This window comes from Bombus huntii, chromosome 11 (assembly GCF_024542735.1).
Source record: "Bombus huntii isolate Logan2020A chromosome 11, iyBomHunt1.1, whole genome shotgun sequence".
NCBI classification, from domain to species: Eukaryota; Metazoa; Arthropoda; class Insecta; order Hymenoptera; family Apidae; genus Bombus; species Bombus huntii.
The window spans coordinates 5750586-5773525 of record NC_066248.1 but is presented as its reverse complement, the minus strand read 5'-3'; the positions used below and the strand labels follow the sequence as shown (position 1 = coordinate 5773525).

General features: G+C 32.7%; 4 protein-coding genes across 6 annotated transcripts; 2 read left to right on the top strand and 2 right to left on the bottom strand.

Moving 5' to 3' along the window:
* The first annotated feature begins 253 nt into the window (after positions 1–253).
* Positions 254–2010, top strand: LOC126871140 (39S ribosomal protein L47, mitochondrial). 2 transcript variants are annotated; one of them, XM_050629608.1, is made up of 5 exons: positions 254–424; positions 773–940; positions 1009–1223; positions 1321–1480; positions 1570–2010. In XM_050629608.1, the coding sequence occupies exons 1-5, from the start codon at positions 303–305 to the stop codon at positions 1709–1711; spliced, it is 807 nt and encodes a 268-aa protein (XP_050485565.1). In that variant the 5' UTR covers positions 254–302; the 3' UTR covers positions 1712–2010. The 2 variants fall into 2 exon arrangements, with proteins under 2 accessions (XP_050485565.1, XP_050485566.1); XM_050629609.1 differs by having other exon boundaries at positions 415–531.
* Positions 1754–9174, bottom strand: LOC126871131 (pleckstrin homology domain-containing family M member 2). Its single transcript, XM_050629592.1, has 9 exons — positions 8939–9174; positions 7775–7970; positions 7493–7680; positions 6641–6835; positions 4854–6560; positions 4551–4775; positions 3870–4469; positions 3677–3796; positions 1754–3574 (listed from the first exon to the last, which is right to left on the bottom strand). The coding sequence occupies exons 1-9, from the start codon at positions 9026–9028 to the stop codon at positions 3458–3460; spliced, it is 3438 nt and encodes a 1145-aa protein (XP_050485549.1). The 5' UTR covers positions 9029–9174; the 3' UTR covers positions 1754–3457.
* A 1614-nt stretch (positions 9175–10788) lies between these two features.
* On the top strand, positions 10789–12958 carry LOC126871078 (protein ST7 homolog). Its single transcript, XM_050629474.1, has 2 exons — positions 10789–11550; positions 11618–12958. The coding sequence occupies exons 1-2, from the start codon at positions 11127–11129 to the stop codon at positions 12739–12741; spliced, it is 1548 nt and encodes a 515-aa protein (XP_050485431.1). The 5' UTR covers positions 10789–11126; the 3' UTR covers positions 12742–12958.
* A 935-nt stretch (positions 12959–13893) lies between these two features.
* LOC126871074 (phosphatidylinositol 4-kinase beta) lies at positions 13894–21725 on the bottom strand. Of its 2 annotated transcripts, XM_050629464.1 has the most exons (14): positions 21228–21725; positions 20650–21130; positions 20323–20456; positions 19498–19741; positions 17794–18746; positions 17445–17562; positions 17224–17358; positions 16967–17130; positions 16725–16855; positions 16340–16570; positions 15934–16248; positions 15480–15856; positions 14927–15399; positions 13894–14854 (listed from the first exon to the last, which is right to left on the bottom strand). In XM_050629464.1, exons 4-14 carry the CDS (start codon positions 19677–19679, stop codon positions 14667–14669), a joined length of 3267 nt encoding a protein of 1088 aa, XP_050485421.1. In that variant the 5' UTR covers positions 19680–19741; positions 20323–20456; positions 20650–21130; positions 21228–21725; the 3' UTR covers positions 13894–14666. The 2 variants fall into 2 exon arrangements, with proteins under 2 accessions (XP_050485421.1, XP_050485420.1); XM_050629463.1 differs by lacking the exons at positions 20323–20456; positions 20650–21130.
* Between the last annotated feature and the right edge of the window lie 1215 nt (positions 21726–22940).

The following is a 22940-nucleotide window of genomic DNA, read 5'->3' as shown; positions in this document are numbered from 1 at the left end:
TTGTAGCGTGGAACTTAATAAGTTCTTGTCTATACTAGTGTGTAACCAAATAGGGCAGATCCCTAACTTCAAGTTTAAATACATAGGTTCTTGTATATACTAAATTACAACCAAACAAGGCAGATCCCTAATTTTATAAGTTCTTGTATATGCTACGTTTTATTGACCTCAGCGCTTGGTCGCGTGCTGCAGCACTAGTCAGGGAAGAACCAGATCCATAAGCAGGATCACTCTTAGTTCCTCTCTGGTAATAACTAAGTAGTATTCTAGTAATAATAGCTACTTAGTATTTTATCAATAAGATGGCAGCCTTCACGAAAGTTATACAGATTTCAAAAGGTGTAAATAATGTGACAAAACTGTTTACAAATTTAGTTTTATCACAAAATGTAAATTCAGTTACGACTTCGATGTTTATTCAAAGGTCTTTATAATTTATTTTACATGTAATTTTTCTACAGTAAATTATATTGAACAAACCGAGAGGTTATGTCTTGAATAATTCTTTTCTATTGGACATAATGTATAAATGTAAATAGTTTTGCAAATATAAGAAATACTTGCTTGTAAATACTTTTTCAAACAAAAATATATTTTATAATTATTATTATTATATTTAATATTTAGTACTTATTTTGAGTTTATATTTTTGTCTGTAACATAAAAATTATTACTGATAATCTTATTAATTTAGCATGTAAATATACAAATATCCTTTAAATTGTACAATTTTATTGTTTATAATTATACATAGATGATTTAAATTCCTTAGGGCGCCCACTTTTCAATATTCTTTCATTCATACTACACCTAAATGTAATGATTTGATGGAATTTTTTGATACCCCAAAAAATTGGGAAAAGGATAAAATACGTGTTGGGCGTTCTTGGAAAAAAGATGAACTAAGATTAAAAAGCAATGAAGACCTTCATAAATTATGGTAACACATAAAAGTTACGAAATAAAACAATGTTGTATGATAATGAAAATTATATTTAAAACGCCCAGGTTTGTATTATTAAAAGAACGCAATATGCTTCTAACAATGGAAGAAATCTATAAACGACAATGGAAATATTTTCCAAATCCTGAAAGAATTGATAAAGTTGAAGATAGCATGGCTAACTTAGAGTCAGTAGTTCGTGAAAGAAATAAAGCATACTATATGCTTGAAACTGGAACAAATGGAGAACGACCTGTTGTAACAAAATATAATCCTCTTGGTAAAATGTTTTTATATATTTATTCTATATGATATAAAGTATATATAAAATATATAGAAATTGTCTGTAAACAGACTACTTAAATTCTGTTTTACAGGTTTACGTTACTTTTATCGAATGAGTCAATATTCTAGACCAAAACATAAAAATTCTGCTTGGCACAAAAAATATAAATTTAATTTTGGTGGATATGCAGTGCAAAAATTTTTGCGACTTTATAGAGAGAAATTATGGAATGAAAAACGTAGATTAATAAAGTGTGTATTTTTTCTATATAATTACAAAATAACCTTTAAACTTATGAGACTTTTTTTAATATAATATACGTAAAAAAATTTTATTTTAGTCGTCAAAGAAATAAGGTGACTGTTTTAATGCGAATTTTCCCCAACCTTGATATGGAAGCTGTGAAAGAACAATATCCATTGGCAGATATAGAAAAGGCAAAGAAACATAGACATGCAGATGGACACTTTATACGCGATTAAATGCATTTTCTCACTACGTGATATTTTTAACTTTTGAAATAGATTGCAATATTGATGAAAGTACTTTCAATTAAAATGATATTAAATGTGACAAAATTAAATTCAAAGTATAATTCTACAACAAGTATTTCAATACTTAAATACTATGAATATTTGTAAAACTTTTCACATCTAATTGCTCACAAGTATCATTATATGTTATTTTATATGTATAATCTAGACTTCAGTTCGAGAAATGATAACGACAAACAAGTTATTATGTAGAAGAATTTATTGCAATAAAAACAAAGTAAAAGATACGAGATATTACTATACTTATCCAATATATAATTAAAATTCAAATTTTTCATTACATTGTACAAGAAAGAAGAACAAGACGTGTTTTTGCTTTTATTTTGGTGACTAGTTACAATTTTATTTCTATTTATTTTTTGTTTGTAACTTTGAAGATCATGTACGGTGATGTTGACATTGTGCAAAAATTCTATGGCTGTAATATTTAAGAATGCTTAACATGCTTGATCAAAGCATGTAAAATTTAACATCTTTTTCCTTTAGACACATTAGAAACTAACATGTGTTGATTATGTTCCAATTTTGTATCATATATAACATACGCAAATTTCATATTACAATTGCGTACATTAATAAGTCTCTTTAATTCAATATTTTATCACAATTGTATGTGACTACATGAAACAATGCACATAGAATTAGAATTTTATTCACAATGATTTACAACCTGCATCGGTTCACGTAGTTTTTGGTAATGAAAAGATATATGATTGTAAACTAAAGAAGTTGTTCACATTATAAAAAGAATTAAAAACCAATATATTAATTTTAATATTAGAAGAAACCTCTTTGGTATACGAAGCTGTTTCTCCCATTTTAAACTGTATTACTGATATTTAAAAAAAGCTATTTCGTTATAATTTTTCCCAATATTTATCTCCCAGAAATATGGAGTTACTAAATAAAGCACCTCACTAATAACATGAAAATTACATCCAATAATTAATTTTTAAACCTTTACAATCTAAAACATAGTAATCAGAATTCTAACCAAAACAACAATTTTAAAGCAGTAAAACATATACATACATATATAAAGGGAAGATATCAAAAATAAAATTTAAAAAAAGCTGTGTTATATATTATAATAACAATTATTATCAGTATTATTAATAGGAATGTTAATTATATGTCATATGCTTACTTTAAAAGCAATTTATAGAATATTCTTCCATTATAGAAGCTGCACTAAGCCTTACTGCCATTGTATTAGTATTACATGTTTTTAAATCTGTTTTGGTATCTATAGTGCACTTTCAAATGCAAATTAATTCTTATAATAAATGTGATTATATAGACATCCATGTAACTGACACAGTAATTTTGCGCACTCATCATTATATTACAGTCCTGTGTACCATTATCAATATCGTAGTTTACGCTATTGAAAACATATTGCACCATTTTATTGAATTAGCACATCAATATTACGTATCACTAAATATCTATAATTTATGTTTGTATGATTTTTTGTATTCACCACTCCTCGTTGGTTGAAGAACATGAGATATTGATTTTGAATAATTTGTTTATAACATCATATTCGATATTATCAGAATGCTTTAGTATCTGTATTATATGAGTTGATTCGTTCAAGTACTTATGTTTCACCAATTTCTATTACTGAATATGACGATGCGTTAACTATTGTCTACTGGTACACCTTATCGTTTAGTCGATTACTGAAGGTAATAAATATCGCCATGCAAACTCTAATTCTTTACTGGCATCTGAGCAACGTCGATGAAGTTTATCTTCTGGCGGAAGCGTTACCATAGGAAATTCACCCTGTCAAAATACAAATTATTTTAAATTACATAATGATAAGTAGAAGGTATAATATTTACTTTTATAATATATTATTAAAATTGAAAATAAAAGAACGCATACCAAACTTGCATCAGCCCACAATGTTTCTAAAATCTCTTTAAAAGTAGATAGTTCAGTGTAATTTGTGAAATATATAACCCAGTCACCACTACTTTCATGTACTTCTCGACATGCGAACTCCTGAAAATAATATGTAATAAGAACTGTATAATATACTATGGAACTGTATAAGCCCATAATATCAACTACATACCAGTATACACCAAGATTGTTGAGTTAAAGGTACTCTGAAAGCTGTGAGATCTTCTACAGAAGCACAAGAAAGTGTTTCCCCACGTTGTTTACCAGGAAACACTTCTTTCATAGCTACTAAATGCTTAGTAGTTGTAATAAGGCTACACGGCAAAGGCTCTCTTTTTTCTGTAATATCGAATAACCCAGAAGCACTTTGAACAAAGCTTTGTAACCATTCGGATGCGACGTATTCGTCTGGAGCAGCAAACTGAAAAGCTTTATTCGGTTTTAAAAGTATCTCGAATGTATGAGGGCGATGAGAATTCGGAATTCTTCGACATCCTTGACAAAGACCACCTTTCAATGGAATAGCTCGTTTCGGTAATCGTTGATTCGCATCCGTAAACATATAAACAACTCCACCTTTGAGAACAAAGTATCCAGCTTCCCATGGATTAGTTGGAGCATTAGGATGAACTTGTTGATACGTGTGTGGTCTGTACATAAGATCACCTTCTTTTGTTGGACCACATGGTGTGCTAGGTGGTGACATATGTTCATCTTCCATATAAATAAGATTATAGTGTTCAATCTTTTCATCCTGAAATATCAAATTGTACTAATTCATAAAAAAGAAAAGGAACCTCAGAAAGCTAATAATCCTACTACTACTTATTTCAATACAACTAAATTTACATACAGGATGGACAGCAGTATCACACAGGACAGAGTGCCTTAAAATATGCATATCTTCGTAGGTCAATACTTTAACTGCTGGAAGTCTTGGTTTCATTGGAGATCTCCTTATAGCCATCTCCAAGTGCGCAATTAACTCTGAAGTAGTTTGGGAACTTCCCGTAGAAAATAAATACTGCATTTCGTAATCCGCATTTGATAATAGTATTGTTTGTGCATTTGGTCCAACCTAGAAAATATATTTCTTTATTATTTATTCCCTATTGTCTAGATTTTACAAGCATAATATTATCCGGGCAAAACTTACCATTATAACATCTAATTCGTTATAAGGAATAACGAACTGATTACTATAAATATGATCCGGTTTTGAACCTGTTAAATATAATGTTTTATCTGTTAATAAAGCAATCATCGGTTTACTTTCTCCATTTGTCATGTACGAACTCCTAACTTTATATACTTTATATAATTCTTCTGTTTTATCTCTATAAATATGTTTCTTAAAAAGTTCTCGTAATTTCAAGCTAATCTTTTCCCCACTAAATTCTCGTTTTTCTGCTGCCATATTTTCTTGTATCTCTCGATCAAGATTATCATTAAATTCTTTAAAAGAATCATAACTCGTTTTAACACCTTTGATATATAAAGGATTCGTTTTTTGTGACTTTTTATTTCTTTTAATTTCAAATTTCCTCTCTGTAATAGATTTTAGAAATCTACTCAATAATGATGTTTTAGATGGAGCTTGCCTTATAGGTGGCGGCGCTAATAATTTGTTACTATTTTCTCCTGTTAGTATTGATGTCATGTTACGTTTTTTTGAAGGTGAAGCTAAATGTCTGCTATTTCTACGTTCCTCTACATCCGATGTGGTAGTACTATCTATATCCGACCAATCGCTAGAAGTAGTATATTGTTTCGAATTAGTTGGACAAGGCATTTGAACTTTTGCTGGAGGATCTTCTACGATATTTCCATATTCTTTTTCAACGATGTACGCTTCTTGTGCTTCATTTTCTTCTAATTCAATCTCCATCTTCGGTCTGAATGCTTTACCGGGATCTTCTTGGCCCTCAGGCGCACCTCGCTCTGAAAGCGACAATCCACAAGCACACTTGCAATTGTTCTGACATGGTATTTGTTCACAACTCTTTAACGATACTTTCTTTTCACAATCGCTATCAAATACACTCGATGATGAAGAGTAAGAATAATAATCCGAATGTGCATTTCTGGGATTAACGTTCTTTTGAACATACGGAGAATCCCCATGAGCGCACCAGCTATATCTTCCTTTTTGTGTATCTTTCTTCTGAACTGAATTAGGCGTTAAAAAGCTCATAGAAAAATCTGCGTAATTTTCATCATCATCCAATTTCATAGTTTTTAAAATATCTTCGTGAAAACTGACGCGCTTTTTACTTTCCCCACGTTTCTTTTTACGTTGTCTACGTTGTACTATAGCTTCTGAGCTAGAGGACGATAAAATACTAGCATCAGTCATATTAATAGTATTCAAGATACCATATGGTGCTTCTATGTTTTCACAATCTGAAATAGTCATACTAAGTTCTAGAAGATTTGTATCATTGTTGATCACATATGAATTTCGAGGATCAATATTCCTTTTAAAACTGTAACTACCGTCGCTGTAATACGTGGTTCTTTTATTCAATTCTTTAATTCCATTATCATTTTTATTACTTATTTTATCTAATTTTGACTCATCTAAACTCTTACTGTAAAAATCGTAATCTTTTAAAGTATCCAAACTGGAACAGGTAAGCTCATTATCGTCGAGTTTTCTTGTTAAGTTTTGATTCGCTATATCACTTTTCGTCATCATTGTGGTTTGAAATTTGGTAACCATTCCTGGTGATTGTGTAGGTGTTTTTCCATCTTCGCTGGAATCACTGGAGCTAAAATTTTTATTGTCTTCTCTACAGTTGTTTATCATTGTTTTATACCTATTATTCCGATACCTTGGAGTTTCTTCTAGATGAAAATCTTCCTAAAAGTATGTACAGGGTTGTATGTGTAGAAAGATAAAGATTTATATTTTTGAGCATAGACTTCACTACAAAAGTATACCTCCTTGTAACTACTAGCATCTGTTTCATTAGCAAGCTCCATGTCACTATCAAAAGCAACTCCACTGTCACCAGGAGAAGCTAAACTCGAAGAAACACTGGATGATCTAAGATGTAATGATAATATAGTTCCAGAAGGATTTACGCTCATAGGCCTTTGAGGCATGTAATTGCAAATATCCAGGTATGTGACATCCTACAATGACACAAATAATTAGAATTTATTATTTTAATATAAAACTTACTTTTTAAGTTTTAAATTAAACTGATAAAATTCTAAATATCATACATATCTTCTTCTATTTATTATTCTACATACAATGGAATAAGGAGAATATACCATAAAAATTACAAATTCTAACTGTTTAATAAATATGTAATTACAAGTTATTTGTATAGTATATGTGTATTTTATGTATATTATATGTATATGTATATTTTAAATTACTGTATATTATATCTTTGCATGAACAAGCAGAGGAAGTAATATAGATATAATGTATGAAAAATAGATTTATATATATGATAACTTATTGCCCCTTAAATTCATAAAAACAGATTCAACAATTACATCTTGACATACTACAACTCTTCCTAAGAGGCAAATGTAATTTATTGTTGAGATAATTGTAACCATGGAGTGATACTGGTATCAACGTAGGGAACATAAAATAAAAGCTATAAAACACGTTTATGTGAAATGCCAACTATACATTGATATCATTATTGACATTTATCATGTGTGTAATATGAAAGAAAACGAAGTGCAAAATATAAATAATTATAAAAATACATGGAATAAATTTTTATATATAAATATTTCATAAATATTTTATAGAGTAATTCTACATACCAGTTGCAATGTGAAAGACACATTTTCTAAACCAGCAAGTAGATTAACTAATTGATTAGTTTTATCTGCATCCCGAACAAGTGCATGTGGAAAATATTGTTTTTTTAATATCTTTGTATCTCGTAATAAGCAAGCTAAATAACTTTCAAAACTGCCTTCACTAAGAGTATGATAAAGCCATGCCCTGCCTAGAAAAACATGAAGATATATTATAATTTGCTTGATAAGATAAATTATAATCTGCATAAATATTAAAATTTATAATGCCAAATCCACTCATACCTTTACCAATGGAAGTTAACACACTTTGAAGAGCATGAATTACAACAACAGTATCTTGATGACTAAGTTCACGAGCAGTGCCCCAATATCCATGTCTCTCTATACGCAATCCATGGCGTAAAGCTCGGTCTAACCAGTAGACCAACCAAGAGTCACCATCTAAGACTACTGTACCATATAAACTTTGAGCGTAAACCTAATAAATACAAGTAAACAAATTTTATTTATTTAATTACAAAAAGCTAATGCACACATGTAATTTTCAATATTAATTTTAATATACAAATTTAGCTGAGTACATTCTTCATATTCATATTTAGATCTAAATTTCTGTCAGTGTATGAAAAATTACTTTTGTGATTAAAATGCTACACTTATGTTAATCTAGAAGATTAACTAAGTATCTTGATATGCATTTTTCATAGAGAAATATAGTACAGATTTATACTTGTTTAATGACTTTTGTCATTCTAAATATCGAACAAAGGCCGGATATAAAATGTTAAATATTAAATAATTACAACATCAACAATAATAGGTAATCAAAATTAAAATATTGAAAGAAATTCGACTGTTTTGCGAAAGCATGGTATAATTCATAAAATGACGAAATCAAGATTCTATCAATTACCGAAGATCTCATAAAAAAAATAATGAAATAATAATAGTTTACTGATAATAATACGAACAAAGAGGTAAAAGCACGTACGTCAGTGGAGGAGCCACGACGTGGAACAAGACGTTGAGTAAGTTGCAAGTGAGAAACGGGAAATCGTGATGACGAGAGGAGCACATGTACTTCTTCAACACAGGTTCGCGTTCAAAAACAATAAAGATAACAAAACGCATTTAACTGTTAAACGTTTGATACACGACCGATCGTGTAAATGCGTGCCACTGCAGTTTCAGCTGTTTCGTCATGGTTAAGTATTTCAAGAAACTCGTATTTATCTGCGAGGAAAAACGAATGAAAATCTGTCTAAGCCATTTAAAAAAGAATTTCAGAGCAGAACAGGAAAACGTCGTTAGTTCGATATATATAAAAATTCGCGTTAGGAAAGTGCATACCTATATATATATATATATATATGTATATGTATATATGTATATAGACGACGTATGGCCTTGATACGTCGTCCTTATGCTGAAGCAGACAGCACTCACCAATTTGACAGCTTTGGTTAATTCTTGAAGAATTCTTCCCTTGGACAGTACCTTATCGGTACAAAGATCCATATCTTCTTGACTCGGCATATCGATCTCTAATCTTACATGATTTTCATCAGGCGATAACGCAAATTTCGAGGAGAAAGAAAGAAAAAGTCAAAGGCAGGGAAGACGGGACACGGGTTCGACGCAACGTTGGTGGAGTCGCACTGACACATTCGCCGGGTGGACTCATTGATTTTAGCTGAGCGCAGGCCAGGCGCTAACATTAAACTCCTCTTCGTAATCTATCTCTGATTTTTTTATTATTCACGATACACTTGTTGCCTTTCTATTAATCATCAAACCAGTATACGCAAACAGAGCCGGACACCCATCTGGATAACCAATAATGAATACAATCAACAAATAGTCTTTCGATAAAAGTAAGAAAATATCATTTTTTTCTTTGCCGCGCAGAACATTTGTAAGGTATCTAATTCAAATTTATGATCCTAACCATTTATACTTACATGATTAATGTACATTGTTAATATATAAAATATAAATTATTATTATACCTCGTTATATATAAATCATTATCATGAAAGTAGATTTCTGATTTAGTCCGAGTGCAATCTCAACCCGAATTCCCCTGTTTACGCAACATGGAGAAAGTTTCGCGGGACAAGTATCTATTTCAGCAATATTAGTTAATTTCAGAGAAATTTACTCTTACGAAATATGTATAACTACACAACTGATCAGAGAAACAATGGAAACAATATAACATGTATATTTAATAAATAATAAATTAAATTAAGCAAATAAATTAAAAATGCATTTCGATATTAAACATTAAAAAAAAATAATTAGTAAAATTCTTACATTCATTTAGAATTTTTGGAGATTTTTTACATCCATTTAGATTTTTTTAGAATACCTGCTTATGTTGGCAGTAACTTTGTCATTGTAATTTATCTATCAAATTATTCCATAAACTTCACTTAAATGGTAGATAAGTCATAAATTTATCATCCATACAAGTATAATAAAATATTTTTCTGCAACATGATAAATAGTTCGATTTTAATGGATCAATGAAATCCGTCATGGTAGGTCAAAGGTATACGTATAATTATCATTTTCTTATCGTAGTATGAAATAACAAACTTTTTAAAGTGCGTTATATATCTTGTATTGCTTTTTTGTGCCAATTTACACTATTTTCAAATTCGACACACGTAACGACGATTTTTCTGAAAAAGACAGGACAACAATAACATGTATCGAATGCATAATTATTTAAGAAAAATAATTGAAATACTACCAGAGACACGGTACAAGATAGACCTTACATGTTAGAGAACTTTATGTTACACATTCTGAAATACCCATCGTGTAAAAATTCAGAGGTTTTTTAATGATTTAGAGTAACAATTGTAGGAATTATATTCAATTCAATTACCAGACACCAACGTTAGCGAAGCTAATAGGAATAGAAATGAATGCGTTTGATTTTAGCGCCCAAGGATATAGGCGTCGCCACAAAATTACAAACGAAATTTGAAAAACTTATATTAAATTTTTAAAACATTAATCTTATATTCAATTTTACGCACAATCATTAGAACATTGAAATTGTAGATAAAGATAATTACGATGTTAATATATCGTATGAAACATTATATAACTACAATATGAATAATAATAAAAATAATGATGTTACAATTTGATTTATTATAAAATAAAAATAATAGAACTTATTTGAATCAATAATATTGTACTTCTCTTATTTACCTTCTGCTAAGAAATATAGGGTTTAAAGCATTTCTAGGAAGAGTCGCGACTTACTATCTATTATGTATAATAAGCGCTACAATTCTCGAAAAATCTCGTTGCAATGTAAGCTCTGATTTCGGCAACTTCAGACAAAATAAATGCTACCACATTTAATAGTACGATGAAAACAGTTACGCATTGTTTCAAATTTACAAAAGACATATGTAAATGTTAAGATCATAGTTTCATTTTAGTTTTATTAGTTAAGATAGAATAAAAGAAGTAACATTTCTCGGGTAATGTAAGGACATAGTAAAAACGTTGACTGTGCTATAATGTTTATTAATTAAAAACTGTTTATACGACAGTATAATAGTGTAACCAGGAACAATAAAAAAATAATACATTCAGTGTTGTATTATAAATGGCCCTATTATTCACAAGCATGTGGGATTCTACAATGTTTTTGAGCACCTTAACCCCAAAATTTTATGTTGCACTCACTGGAACGTCATCCTTAATTTCTGGGTTAATTCTAATCTTCGAATGGTGGTATTTTAGAAAATATGGCACATCTTTTATTGAACAAGTATCTTTAAATCACATTTCACCATGGATTGGTGGAGGTGACAGTGGATCAGATGGCAATAACTCAAGTTTAAATGGTTCAAATTCAAATCAACAAAATGTTCCAGAGTGTAAAGTTTGGCGTAATCCAATAAATTTATTTAGAGGGGCTGAGTATCAAAGATTTTATTGGGCTACAAACAAAGAACCATTAACATATTATGATATGAACTTATCTGCTCAAGATCATCAAACATTTTTTACCTGTGAAGGTGATACAGGTAAACATTCACCAAGTGATATTAGCATATTGTGAAAATTGAAGTATTAATTGCTTACTTTTGATAGGTAAGGCAGAGTATGAAATTATGCAAACAGCTTGGAGAGAGCGAAATCCAGTAGTTCGAATAAAAGCTGCGCATAGTGCTCTTGAACGTAATCCTGATTGTGCCCCTGCCTATATTTTACTTGCCGAAGAAGAAGCTACTACTATTGTAGAGGCAGAAAAGATTTTAAAACAAGCTTTAAAAGTAGCAGAGAACAATTATAGAAGATCTCAAAGTACTCAACATCAAGGAGCCATTGCAGAGGGTATACATAGAAGAGATACAAATGTTTTAATATATGTTAAACGAAGATTAGCTATGTGTGCAAGAAAATTAGGGAAATTGAAAGAAGCAGTAAAAATGTTTAGAGATCTCACAAAAGAAGTCCCACCAATTATGAATGTATTAAACATTCATGAAAATTTAATTGAAGCTTTATTAGAAATGCAAGCATATGCAGATGTTCAAGCAGTATTAGCAAAATATGATGATATTAGTTTACCAAAATCTGCAACTATTTGTTATACAGCTGCATTGTTAAAAGCACGAGTGGTGGCTGATAAATTTTCAACAGATATCGCCAGTAAAAGAGGTTTAACTACTCCAGAAATGATAGCAGTCGAAGCTATTCACAGAGCTGTTGAATTTAATCCTCATGTACCTAAATATTTATTAGAAATGAAACCTTTAATTTTACCTCCAGAACATGTACTAAAAAGGGGGGACTCAGAAGCGATTGCTTACGCATTCTTTCATCTTGCTCATTGGAAACAAATGGAGGGTGCTCTTAATTTGTTACATTGTACATGGGAAGGTACTTTTAGAATGTTACCCTACCCTTTAGAAAGAGGGCATTTATTCTATCCATATCCAACCTGCACAGAATGTGCAGATCGTGAATTGTTACCCTCGTTTCACGATGTTAGCGTTTACCCTAAAAAGGAGTTGCCGTTTTTTATTTTATTTACAGCTGGTCTATGCTCCTTTACAGCGCTCTTAGCACTTTTAACACATCAATATCCCGATACTATGGGTGTTGTTGCACGATCGATGCTTGCCTGGTTTTCTCATCCATTTTATTATATTTTAGACAAATTGGAAGCAATTTTACCTAATAATTTCTTACAACAGCTTTCTAGAATATAAGATATTTTTATGATCTCTGTAATCATGACTTGTTGTGATATTTATGATACTTATGCTTTCATTGTCATATGCATCAATTATACATGTACATCCGTACTTCCCGAATTTCTTATGACTGATATCTTAATATATATTTATAGAATTTAGTTAACGTTGTTAGTTAAAAACGTTGTGTAGCGATCAATGTACAATTAATAAAAATTTGAATATCTTTGAATCAGTTTTGTACTTCTTCCTTCATATTTTCGTGTTTAAAACATTATTCTTAATTTAAAATATTTGGGTATATCAATCAACAATAGATTTTATTAGATTTTATATTTATTTAATAATTGATATTATCAGTAGCTCGTAATTGGTGGCGAAAGAACAAGGCAAATCAGAGATATTAATATTTAAAATTGTACAGAAAATGTAGAATTTATTGTATGAAATCAATGAAAAATCTTGATAACATTTATAATTGCTTATAGTAAACAGCAGAATTGCACTAAATATTCAACAAAAATTAGCGCATGGATATTATGTAAACGTACAATATTAAAATGCAATGTATTGAGCATTATGCAATATCAATTATTCTTAATCTCTGATCCACCTTTCTATCATGAGACGGTTACGACAGAAAAAAGAGAGTTAAGACACTTGGAAGTCAGAGGGCCCAGGTTTCATACATGGGCTGGCTCGCTATGACTTTGATTTTACTTCGAACATTCATTCTCAATTAATCTTAATCAATAAGTGATAAAATTTGTCACTTTATGTACAATACCTCTTTACTTTATAATTTACTTACTTAAACGAACATATGTAACGCAGAAATACTATTAAATAACTATCTTCACACAACTAAGATATTTCGCATTATCACTATTAATGTATGTGTGTAATAAGAACATGTAAAAACTTTCAAATGTGATCCTTAACTTTTACTATATAGTTATCCTTAGCATATCATTACAAATAAATGTATTTATAGTAGTAGTAATCTATGAAGTAGGAAATATTTTGAGTATTCGTCTCCTGCTAATATCTGAGCTTGTGTACATGCTTCTTTCACTCGGCGACTCCGCAAGAATCTTAAACATCCTATAATTCCTTCACATCATCGTGGTGGGATTACTTATTGCCGAAAATTAACTACGAAAGGAATTCGACAAAATTTCACGCAATGTATTTATGTACAAACTATAGATTGTCCTTTTTATAATAGATCAGTTTTGTCAGTAGATCAACGCACGTAGTCACTTCACTGTGTTCGGATTTGATCGTCCCGCCATTTTCTACAAATAAGGCACCTTTAACAAATTACGCTGTTATAGGCTATAACGATCTAACAGTCCAGCATTCAGTCAACGTCACAAAGTCTGCACCGACGATAGTTAACTTGTAGTTGCCAATAAGGCATACATAGTCATTTTAATGTATATAACAAAACCAATTATACATATCTAACATTACTTAACATAACAATTAAAATTTCATAAATTATTCCCTGTTTCATTTGCCATCTTTTTTACAGGTATAATGCATAAAACTTTTGTAAACAATATTTTTTCACAAATTATTCTTAATTATTAATAAACGCGATATTTGTACAAATTTCTATGAAAGATAATTATTATGGTATTTTTAAGAAACTTAGGAATAATTCAAGAGCAAGTAAAATTAATCTACTGAAATTAGCTTATTCTACATATATTTGGAATAAATCTATTTTTTTTTTTAAATAGCATTTCCCATTTATCGATCATACTTGTATGTAATCGAACAATTAGCTTCAAAGATAATTTGTGCATAAGGAATGCTATAAAGTTTAAACATTTCTGGAAGAAGTACCACATAAGAAGTACTAACTTAAGTTTTTTTTCGCATTCTTGTAAAAATCATTATCCTTGCCATATGGGTAGAAATTGATATTATTATTAAAGGGTGCCATTTGCGAAATATTGATATCGATCATATAACTTAGTAGACCACGAATGGATACTGGCTTCGACTAAATCCTCCACATGCCGACGTAATTGATCTTCCGTTAATGTAAGATGGAATCTGTTTTTCAGTCCTTGAACCGTTGCTGCTCCGCCACTACGGAAACATGGGAGTTGCGATCCTATAATAGGAAATAATAAGTAAATAAATAGTTGTTGAACTATTACATTAAACTTCATGCATAAAATTTTACCTGATAACATTATTTCCACTAGATTTACAATTTTTTCCATATGCTTCCGTGCTGCGATTAATCCTTGTAGAATTAAAGTTTTGAATTCTTGGAATTGTTTAGATTGGCTTCCGCCCATCACTTCCACAAATTCTGGAGTTAGTTTGAACGGACTAGTCTCAAATCCTAAGTTTCTTGGCGAAGTCGAAAGAATAAATCCAAAATCTATGTGTATTAAGTGTCCATCACTATGAAGTAAAATATTTCCGTTATGACGATCTTTAACCTGAATGAGATAACAGACAAGACAATACGCCGCACAACTTTGAATAAAATTTCTTTGCGCGATAATAAATGTATCTGACGTAGATGGACCAAATTCTCGTTCAAAATATTGGTTTAGCGTTAATTGGCACTGCTTTTTCACCTGGTGAAGTGATACAGTATTTAAAATTGGCTCGATTAAGCCACTATCATTTGATAAGCACAAAATTCTGCAAGATCAAATTTCATATTTAACAAATTGTTCTATAATAAGATGTTAAAATATACGCGATAATAAAGTCGTTCATACTTGTATGGCCGCACCCAAAGAGGCACCTGCTCATCTTGCCAAATTTTTTGTAACATTGAGAGTAACTGTGAAGCAAGGAGTTCTTGCCGAAGATCATCGCCACATTTTACGATAACAGCAAGGAGCCTCCAAGATGCCAAATGGCCATACGGACTGGAAGATCTTATGCGACGTTGTTTTAGTTCCCATGGTTCTTTCAAAACAGCCGCCGATGGATCTTCCGGATCATGATTAAACGTTGCACTAGGCGTAGCAGCCATTTCACTTAACCGCCTCTTTATATCACCAGGTACAAATATTGGTTCTTTACTATCAGATGATTCTTGACTTAATTGAGATATCGTATCTCTATCTTTTGGCTTTCGAAGTTGTAAATACTGTATGGAAGAATAAAATTATTGAAAATTTATGTTTTTTTTAAATTGGAAGAGGAATAAAAAAATTATGATAATACCTGTTGCGTGATTTCATCATCTTCTTGACTCCAACAATCGTTAGGATCATCATCAGGAAAATTAAATGCAACTTCCGTACTTCTAACCGAATATGGAGAAATATTTTTAACCGGAGTTTGTCTAATTGGTGGCATGTTTTGTTGCGTTTCTAAAGTGGATATGTTTGATGAACCCATTACATTAGACTGTTCGCCTCCAGTCAAATTTTCTTCAGATTTAGTATGCCTCAATGAACATCCCACTATTTTTGTCGGTACAGGTGATGTGTAAATATCTTCTACTTCTAACACTTCAACATAAATTATGTATGGTGCCTACGTGTTTTAAGACATGTTAATATACATTCATAAAAAGAAATCACTAGTTACGATTTGAACAAATATTTAGATTTTCGAAATTCTTCACCTTATCCTTGCTATTAAGGACAGCAGCGTATTGTGGTGGCACTCGTACGATATGATGCGGTATTGAACTGTGCAAAGGAAGCCACACCCTTGCAGGAAGATTCAAATTGAGAGTATTAAGCTCCGCTATTAATTGAACAGTTTTACTTTCCTTTGTTGGAATAGTTCCAAGTAGTTTACCAATAGATATTAATGCTTGTATAAATTCAAGTTCTGGAGCAAGACGTGGCGCCTACAAATATGAAGTTATACTTTAATTAAGTTTGCATAAATAAGATCTAAATATTATATATATAAAGATAAAGTATAATACATATAAAAAAATATATATATAAAGGTCTATGAAAATAAAAAAGATCTAAATATTTCATAAAACATCCAATTACATTGCAAAAACAGTCGGTCTTTTGTCCTCGTAAATCATTTACCACACCTTGGCAGGAATAAAAACAGGTACAACCATTATCAAATGCTCGACCAGAGCTCAGGTCCCCAAGACTTACTTTATTTATTGTACCTTAAAATAAATTGCAAGTATGTGGTGAAATTTGTCATCACATAAAATTTGCTACTTCTATTTTTACTATTTCGCAATAAAATAGAACATTAATTTGCATAATTCACATACCGGAATGGCTACGACGTAAAGTTTGAAATAATCCAGTGGCATCAGATTGAGATCTTTGGTGTGTCTTTTTATTAGGTGATGTAATGCTTTGCATCGGAGTCAGTGCTGGCGGTGCGGGAGCTTGTAATCCAGTTACACGTTTTTTATTCTCATTTCCTTTTGGCCTAATATTTCATGCCAAAAAATAAGTATAAAAGATGTGATTTTATATTATTCATAACATATCTTCGTATTTCTTTTTATTATTTGTTTGCTACCTGAGTTCATCTGAGAGAATAAGATTTTTTAATTTGGTCCCATGAGATTTCTTTTTGGATGGCAAATGAGCGTCAGAACTGTATGCATCTAATAGCCAGGCACATTTTAACGAAAAATCAGCCGACTGTCTACACCTAGTAAATAAATAAAGTACAATAATTTAAACATTATTTATAGAAATTTTTCAATCTATTATCTTCTTTTACCAAACTATACCTACCTATGGACAAGATATGGATAAAGAACTTCTGTAACATCATGAAGTTGTATATACATCACAACTAACTGTGGCAAGTAGAAGTCCACATCATTATCTGGGAAACTAAACATCTTGTTGCCTAGAAAATTTTGTACATGTATTTCATCATTTACAGAACAAATACCTTTGTTGCTACTACTAATACTAAACTACTATTTACTATTATTAAAAACAAATATTTTTAAATATTGTGGACTACTCAATTTATCTCCACATCAATGGAATACTGAAACCAACCTTGATAATACGAAATAATAAATCGAATTAGTTACATGAAATTAACGCATATAAAACTGGCATCGATGCTTACCAAGGTAACTCTGAACGCCAGGCTCCTTAGAATTGAAAAGATAAGAGATCGCCATGGACATGTCGAAAATCTGGCTTTCGAACAGTCTGAGCAAACAACCTTCGGATGGTTTCGGCTGTACCGTCTCTTGCCTCCGGCAAACGACACCAGTCTGCTTTTTCACAGCTGCCTCGCTAGTTTCGGATTGCACAGCGGTCCCGCAACACAAAGTCATAGCTGCGCCGGCCAGTTCACTCTGTTTATCGTTCACTGGCGAGACTTCCATGGAATTTTGGAAGTCTCGCGTGTCAACCGTCACACCCATATCGGTGGTGCGTCGTTGTTCGTCGTGCGCGTACTCATGACCCTCGAGTTCTTTGACCGTACAGACGTTACTGGAGCGCGGTTCCTGCGAACCATGATCACCACTGCTCGTGTTCTCGTGTTTATGCGGCTCACTACCACTACTACTACAATCACCACCCTTTTTCAAAGAAGGTTCACTCAAGTGCACCAGTTCCACAGGTGACACTGGCACCGACACCGACACTGAGACTGAGGCTGGAGTACTAGTTTCTTCGCCGTCCATCGCATCCACTGCATCCACGCTATCCATGTCACCTGGCTGGGATAACGAGGAATCGAGGCTCTCACGACTATGCAGGTGGTCGACGCTCGACTCTCTGGTGGCAGCGTTCGTTGCGTCGCTGGAACCGCTATCGGAACCGCAAAGTATACCCGAATCGTCGGATCCGAGGCTGGCTAAATCCTCGCGTTCCCGGCTGCGCGCTTTGCACGCCGGTACCGCGGCCGTTTTAGCTACGGGGGCCGGCGTTGTCTCGCATTCTGGACTCGGTGTCACGTCCACTTCCGGGATACGCTGCAGCGCGGAGTCAAGACTTCGATTTCTATGATGATGCGTCAGCGTGGTCGCGTTCGCCTGTGGTACTGGCGGCAATAAAATACCCATTGACCTGCAAACACAGTGTATGCAGTCAAATGAATTTTCGAATCGACGCGCGGCGATCAGCCGGGTTTAATCGTAAAGCTCCTAGCGACCCAAATCGCAATTCTATCGGTTATATACGGTGGCTACAGAAAGTATTTATACACCATTGAATTTATTATAGCATTTAAATACTAATTAATTACGCTGATAGGCGAGGATTAAGTATAATAAATATTAAATAATAACAATAATAATGCTAAGTAATTACGTCCAAGTACGTATATTAAATCTCGTATCGTTTAGTAGCACTCTGGTGGATTTTGTACGACTACAAAGATTCGATATTGTGAAAATGTAATGTAGAACCTGATAAGAAAAACGTTTCGTTAGAAGATAAGGATATGTATGTCCAAATACTTTTTGTAGCTACTATAATTACATAGACAAACCAATATCTAAAACTCGCGTAAAGCAATTTTAAAGCAATTTAATGTACTCTTATACTGATATAAAGATATTAAAACATTAAAGTTTATTAGTAATCATTAGTAATCAATTAGGTATAGTTAAATTCTACGATTATCGATAGACGAACTTTTTAATGTATGTACTGAAATTTATAATTTGCATTAATTATGTACGACTCCATACATTTATAAACACGAGGATGGTCTATGTATGTAGATAACCGAAGCCAAAGAATCACGTTATCAGAACTATAAATATTCTCCGGAAACATATGCAACATACTTAGATGGCTGCTTTCATTTACGTACCTAAAGTCCAAACTGTGATTTCGTTGATGCGTGGTCAGCCTATTACGGGTGTTGATCGGCGGATTTGATCGTCCGTGCACAAGAGGAACATTACAGTTGGCTAATTTATGTCTTTTGATGTGTGCCACGCTTTCCTGGCGTGTCGATCCACCACTAGGTGTTACAGCCACTACTTCACTCATATTAAAGTTGAACGAGCATCAGCTCGGCTAACAGTCATCTGCTGTTCATGTTGATCGTCCACCTACGGAGAATGATATACATACAACGAATCGTTGAGGCGAATTCTCTCATATTAGGAAAATATTTATATACAAAACGTACGCGAATTAATTGATGGGAATTACTAAACAATCGACTGATGAGAGATAATAGATATAATTTTTGTGATATACAATCGGAGATTACATATCATTTTTCATGTTCATTACTTAACGATAATAAATTAAAATCATCGTATGGTTCGAGTCGGAGCGCAAGTGTTAAGGACGATGAATATAAAGCAAAATACGATAAAGAAATTCATATCTTAGATAGAGATTAAAATGCGTAATTGATGGATCAGTTAATGAATAATGTATCGATTGCCATGTATAATGGAAAAATTGATTGTATATAAAATAGACAAGAGAGGAGGTAAACAATAATATATCGTTTAAACACTCGCATTTAAAAAGTCAATCGTACTAGTGTTGTGATCGTCTTACGATTGTATCTTGTCTTTTCATTTAGGTTTTATTCGTAGAAAGAATGAAATTGTATAACTTCACTATATATATATGTATATATATCTTGATATCTAAGATTCCGTGACTTGTTTATTACCTCTGCTATAAACGACATTGCCTCGAAACTGTAAAGCTTGTAATCTTGCCTATAAATTAATAACTGTGTGTTTTGTGACGAAAATCCAACGGCAAACATATGTTTTCAATGATCTCATCGTAAACGCAATGAATCTGAAATTTCATGAAAAAAGAAGAAAAAATAAAGAGTCATCTTTTAGAAATGCAGAACGACGATCAACCACGCAAGGCGGCACCGTGACAGGAGCGTGAAACTCGTGCTAGGTACGAGAAAGTCGAATGCCACTCGGAACAAAGCGTACGTCAGAATTTTGCTCCCTACTCCGTACGTACACTTCTTACGTACCTACGATATATTTCCATTTATTTTTCCGTCGTCTTTCCTTTTTCCGTTTCGCGTTTCAAAAAAGACGAAAGTATTCTTTTTTAACAACGTAAGAAGAAATAACATCGAAACGAAGATTGTGTTTAAAGATTGCTTTCTATGCGTGAACAATTTTGTATTTATCGCAAATTGAAATCATACGAAACCAGGTTTCTTTCCCGCGAGATTAATCGGTAAGGAGACCAGCCGAGTGAAATCCCTGGGAGAGGAATAATTCAATAAGGAGGAAAATAGAGCGAAGTATAAGCTGCGGTATGCCGGCTTTTTACTCTCCCTCTTTTACTCAGGGACTCGTCCTTCCGCTCGGTTCGTATTCACTCGCTAGCCAGCAGTGGTGCAGCGATGGGTGTGCCAGAAGCATAGAAACCAACCACTGCCTCAATATTGACACCCGTTAGATCCACACCCCCATAGATATTGTATCTCTCCCTTATTCGTATCCCTACACGATTCAATCAATTGTACCTACTAATCCTCATTCTTTTATGTAGAACGATACAGTGTCGAAGGATAATAAATGGAATGTCAATACAACTTACCTCGTACTTGAATTCAGAACTGTGCTGCGATTGGGACTGCACCATGCGTGGACGTCTTCAATTTTGTCTGTGTAGCGCGTATAATAAACTACGATTGAATAGTATACGGAACAAGGAGCTAGAGAAAATGGTAGGAGAAAGAGAAAGAGGAAAAAGAAAGGATGACGATGATGCAGCGAACCCCGCGAGTACGCAAAATGCCACTAAGTGCGAAAAAGACAACAAGATATCCTTTCCAATGGCAGACTCAGACTGTCACGCACCGCCTTGTCGTCATTCGTTTTCAGCCGATTTTGCACAATGCGTGGCTACGCCCTATATGTTCGCGCACAGAATCACACTTCATCACTTTCGTTTTTATCCTAGCGAATTGCAACAGTCACAGAGACGAATACTGTACGCGGGTTTTTTTTCGGGTTCCGGACTGCAACCAAAAACATGCACGAACCGAATCTCCGTGCCAACGCAAAAGGCGACCTCGCCAAACTCGACTACTTTTCGCACGACGACGCACTGAATACTACTCTGCACACTGCTGCCAACGAAAGAGATGCAAAGTCCAGGTGGCCATTATGCAGTAACGGCTCACGATATGAGAGAACCCTATACTTGATAATAACTGCTATAAACCTAATTATCATTGTTTGAAATTGAATACAATCTGAGTTTATTTCTACAATTTTTAAGTATCTTTAGTAATTTTATATGACACAATACTATCTTTTTTTGTTACAAAAGAAATTGGATCGTGATTTGCAAGAGATAAAGAGTAAGACTTCAAGTAAAATTATAGTTATGAAAAATTAAATCTATCTATATAACCAATTTTTCAGTACAAATCGGTTATAGATGTTACAAATCTCCACCCCTCTTAATTATTTGAAATAATATTATATTTCGAATGAATGTAAACGAAAGTGATCAAGAGATCTGAAAGTTTCGAACCTATTCGCCCCTGAACGCACATGTGCACGTATACAGTTATGAATGCTGTGTATGTGTATTTTGTTGATACTGTAGCCAGTCTGACAATATCAGTATGTTTCTATTTACATCGACGCACTTGCAGTTATGATAATAATGTTGTATGAGTTTCCCGTATCAAAAATATCAGATCGAAATAACAAATACGTACAAATTCTACGATAATTAAATGAATTTCAAATTGTTTTGCTTGGATCGTTGTCAACGAATACCCATACGTAAATAATTATCTATGTTCCGGACAATTAGAAATAAAGATTCGTTAATAGTTGAATAATAAGCTATCGATGACGTTTATTATGTTTTACATGGGGTTTAGTGAACGACTAGGTTTAGGTTGGCAGTGGCGGGTTGAGAGCTGGAATAGGAAAGGTCGTACAACCGTAAGTGCAGCCGTACTCTATGTACTAAGCTGGAGACCGGCATCAGAAACATTAGGAATTCGCGCTCCAGATGTATCTGCATACCAACGTATGTATATAAACAAGCATTAAATCTTCCATTTAAATTACCTATGAGACACAGACGCTGTTCTTTTTACACGCGCAATGACAAAGATGCAAAGGCCATACACATTTATCTTATATCGCGATAATTATTTATATTATTTGGCCATTAATTTGCTTGTTTGTGTAACAATAATCGTGTTTTATTTCAAATATGTATGCGACCAAAAGAACATTATGTTACACGAGCAAAATTAACATTCTATAACGCTAGTATGTACAA

Coding starts and splice junctions, on each gene's coding strand:
- LOC126871140 (XM_050629608.1), top strand. CDS start 303: ATGGCAGCCTTCACGAAAGTTATACAGATTTCAAAAGGTGTAAATAAT. Junction 425..772: donor ACTTCGATGTTTATTCAAAG/GTCTTTATAATT, acceptor TAAATTCCTTAG/GGCGCCCACTTTTCAATATT. Junction 1,224..1,320: donor AACAAAATATAATCCTCTTG/GTAAAATGTTTT, acceptor TCTGTTTTACAG/GTTTACGTTACTTTTATCGA.
- LOC126871131 (XM_050629592.1), bottom strand. CDS start 9,028: ATGCCGAGTCAAGAAGATATGGATCTTTGTACCGATAAGGTACTGTCC. Junction 7,681..7,774: donor GTTAACTTCCATTGGTAAAG/GTATGAGTGGAT, acceptor ATGTTTTTCTAG/GCAGGGCATGGCTTTATCAT. Junction 3,575..3,676: donor TGTGGGCTGATGCAAGTTTG/GTATGCGTTCTT, acceptor GTATTTTGACAG/GGTGAATTTCCTATGGTAAC.
- LOC126871078 (XM_050629474.1), top strand. CDS start 11,127: ATGGCCCTATTATTCACAAGCATGTGGGATTCTACAATGTTTTTGAGC. Junction 11,551..11,617: donor TACCTGTGAAGGTGATACAG/GTAAACATTCAC, acceptor TACTTTTGATAG/GTAAGGCAGAGTATGAAATT.
- LOC126871074 (XM_050629464.1), bottom strand. CDS start 19,679: ATGAGTGAAGTAGTGGCTGTAACACCTAGTGGTGGATCGACACGCCAG. Junction 17,131..17,223: donor ATTCTCTCAGATGAACTCAG/GTAGCAAACAAA, acceptor ATGAAATATTAG/GCCAAAAGGAAATGAGAATA. Junction 16,856..16,966: donor TTTACGTCGTAGCCATTCCG/GTATGTGAATTA, acceptor ATTTATTTTAAG/GTACAATAAATAAAGTAAGT.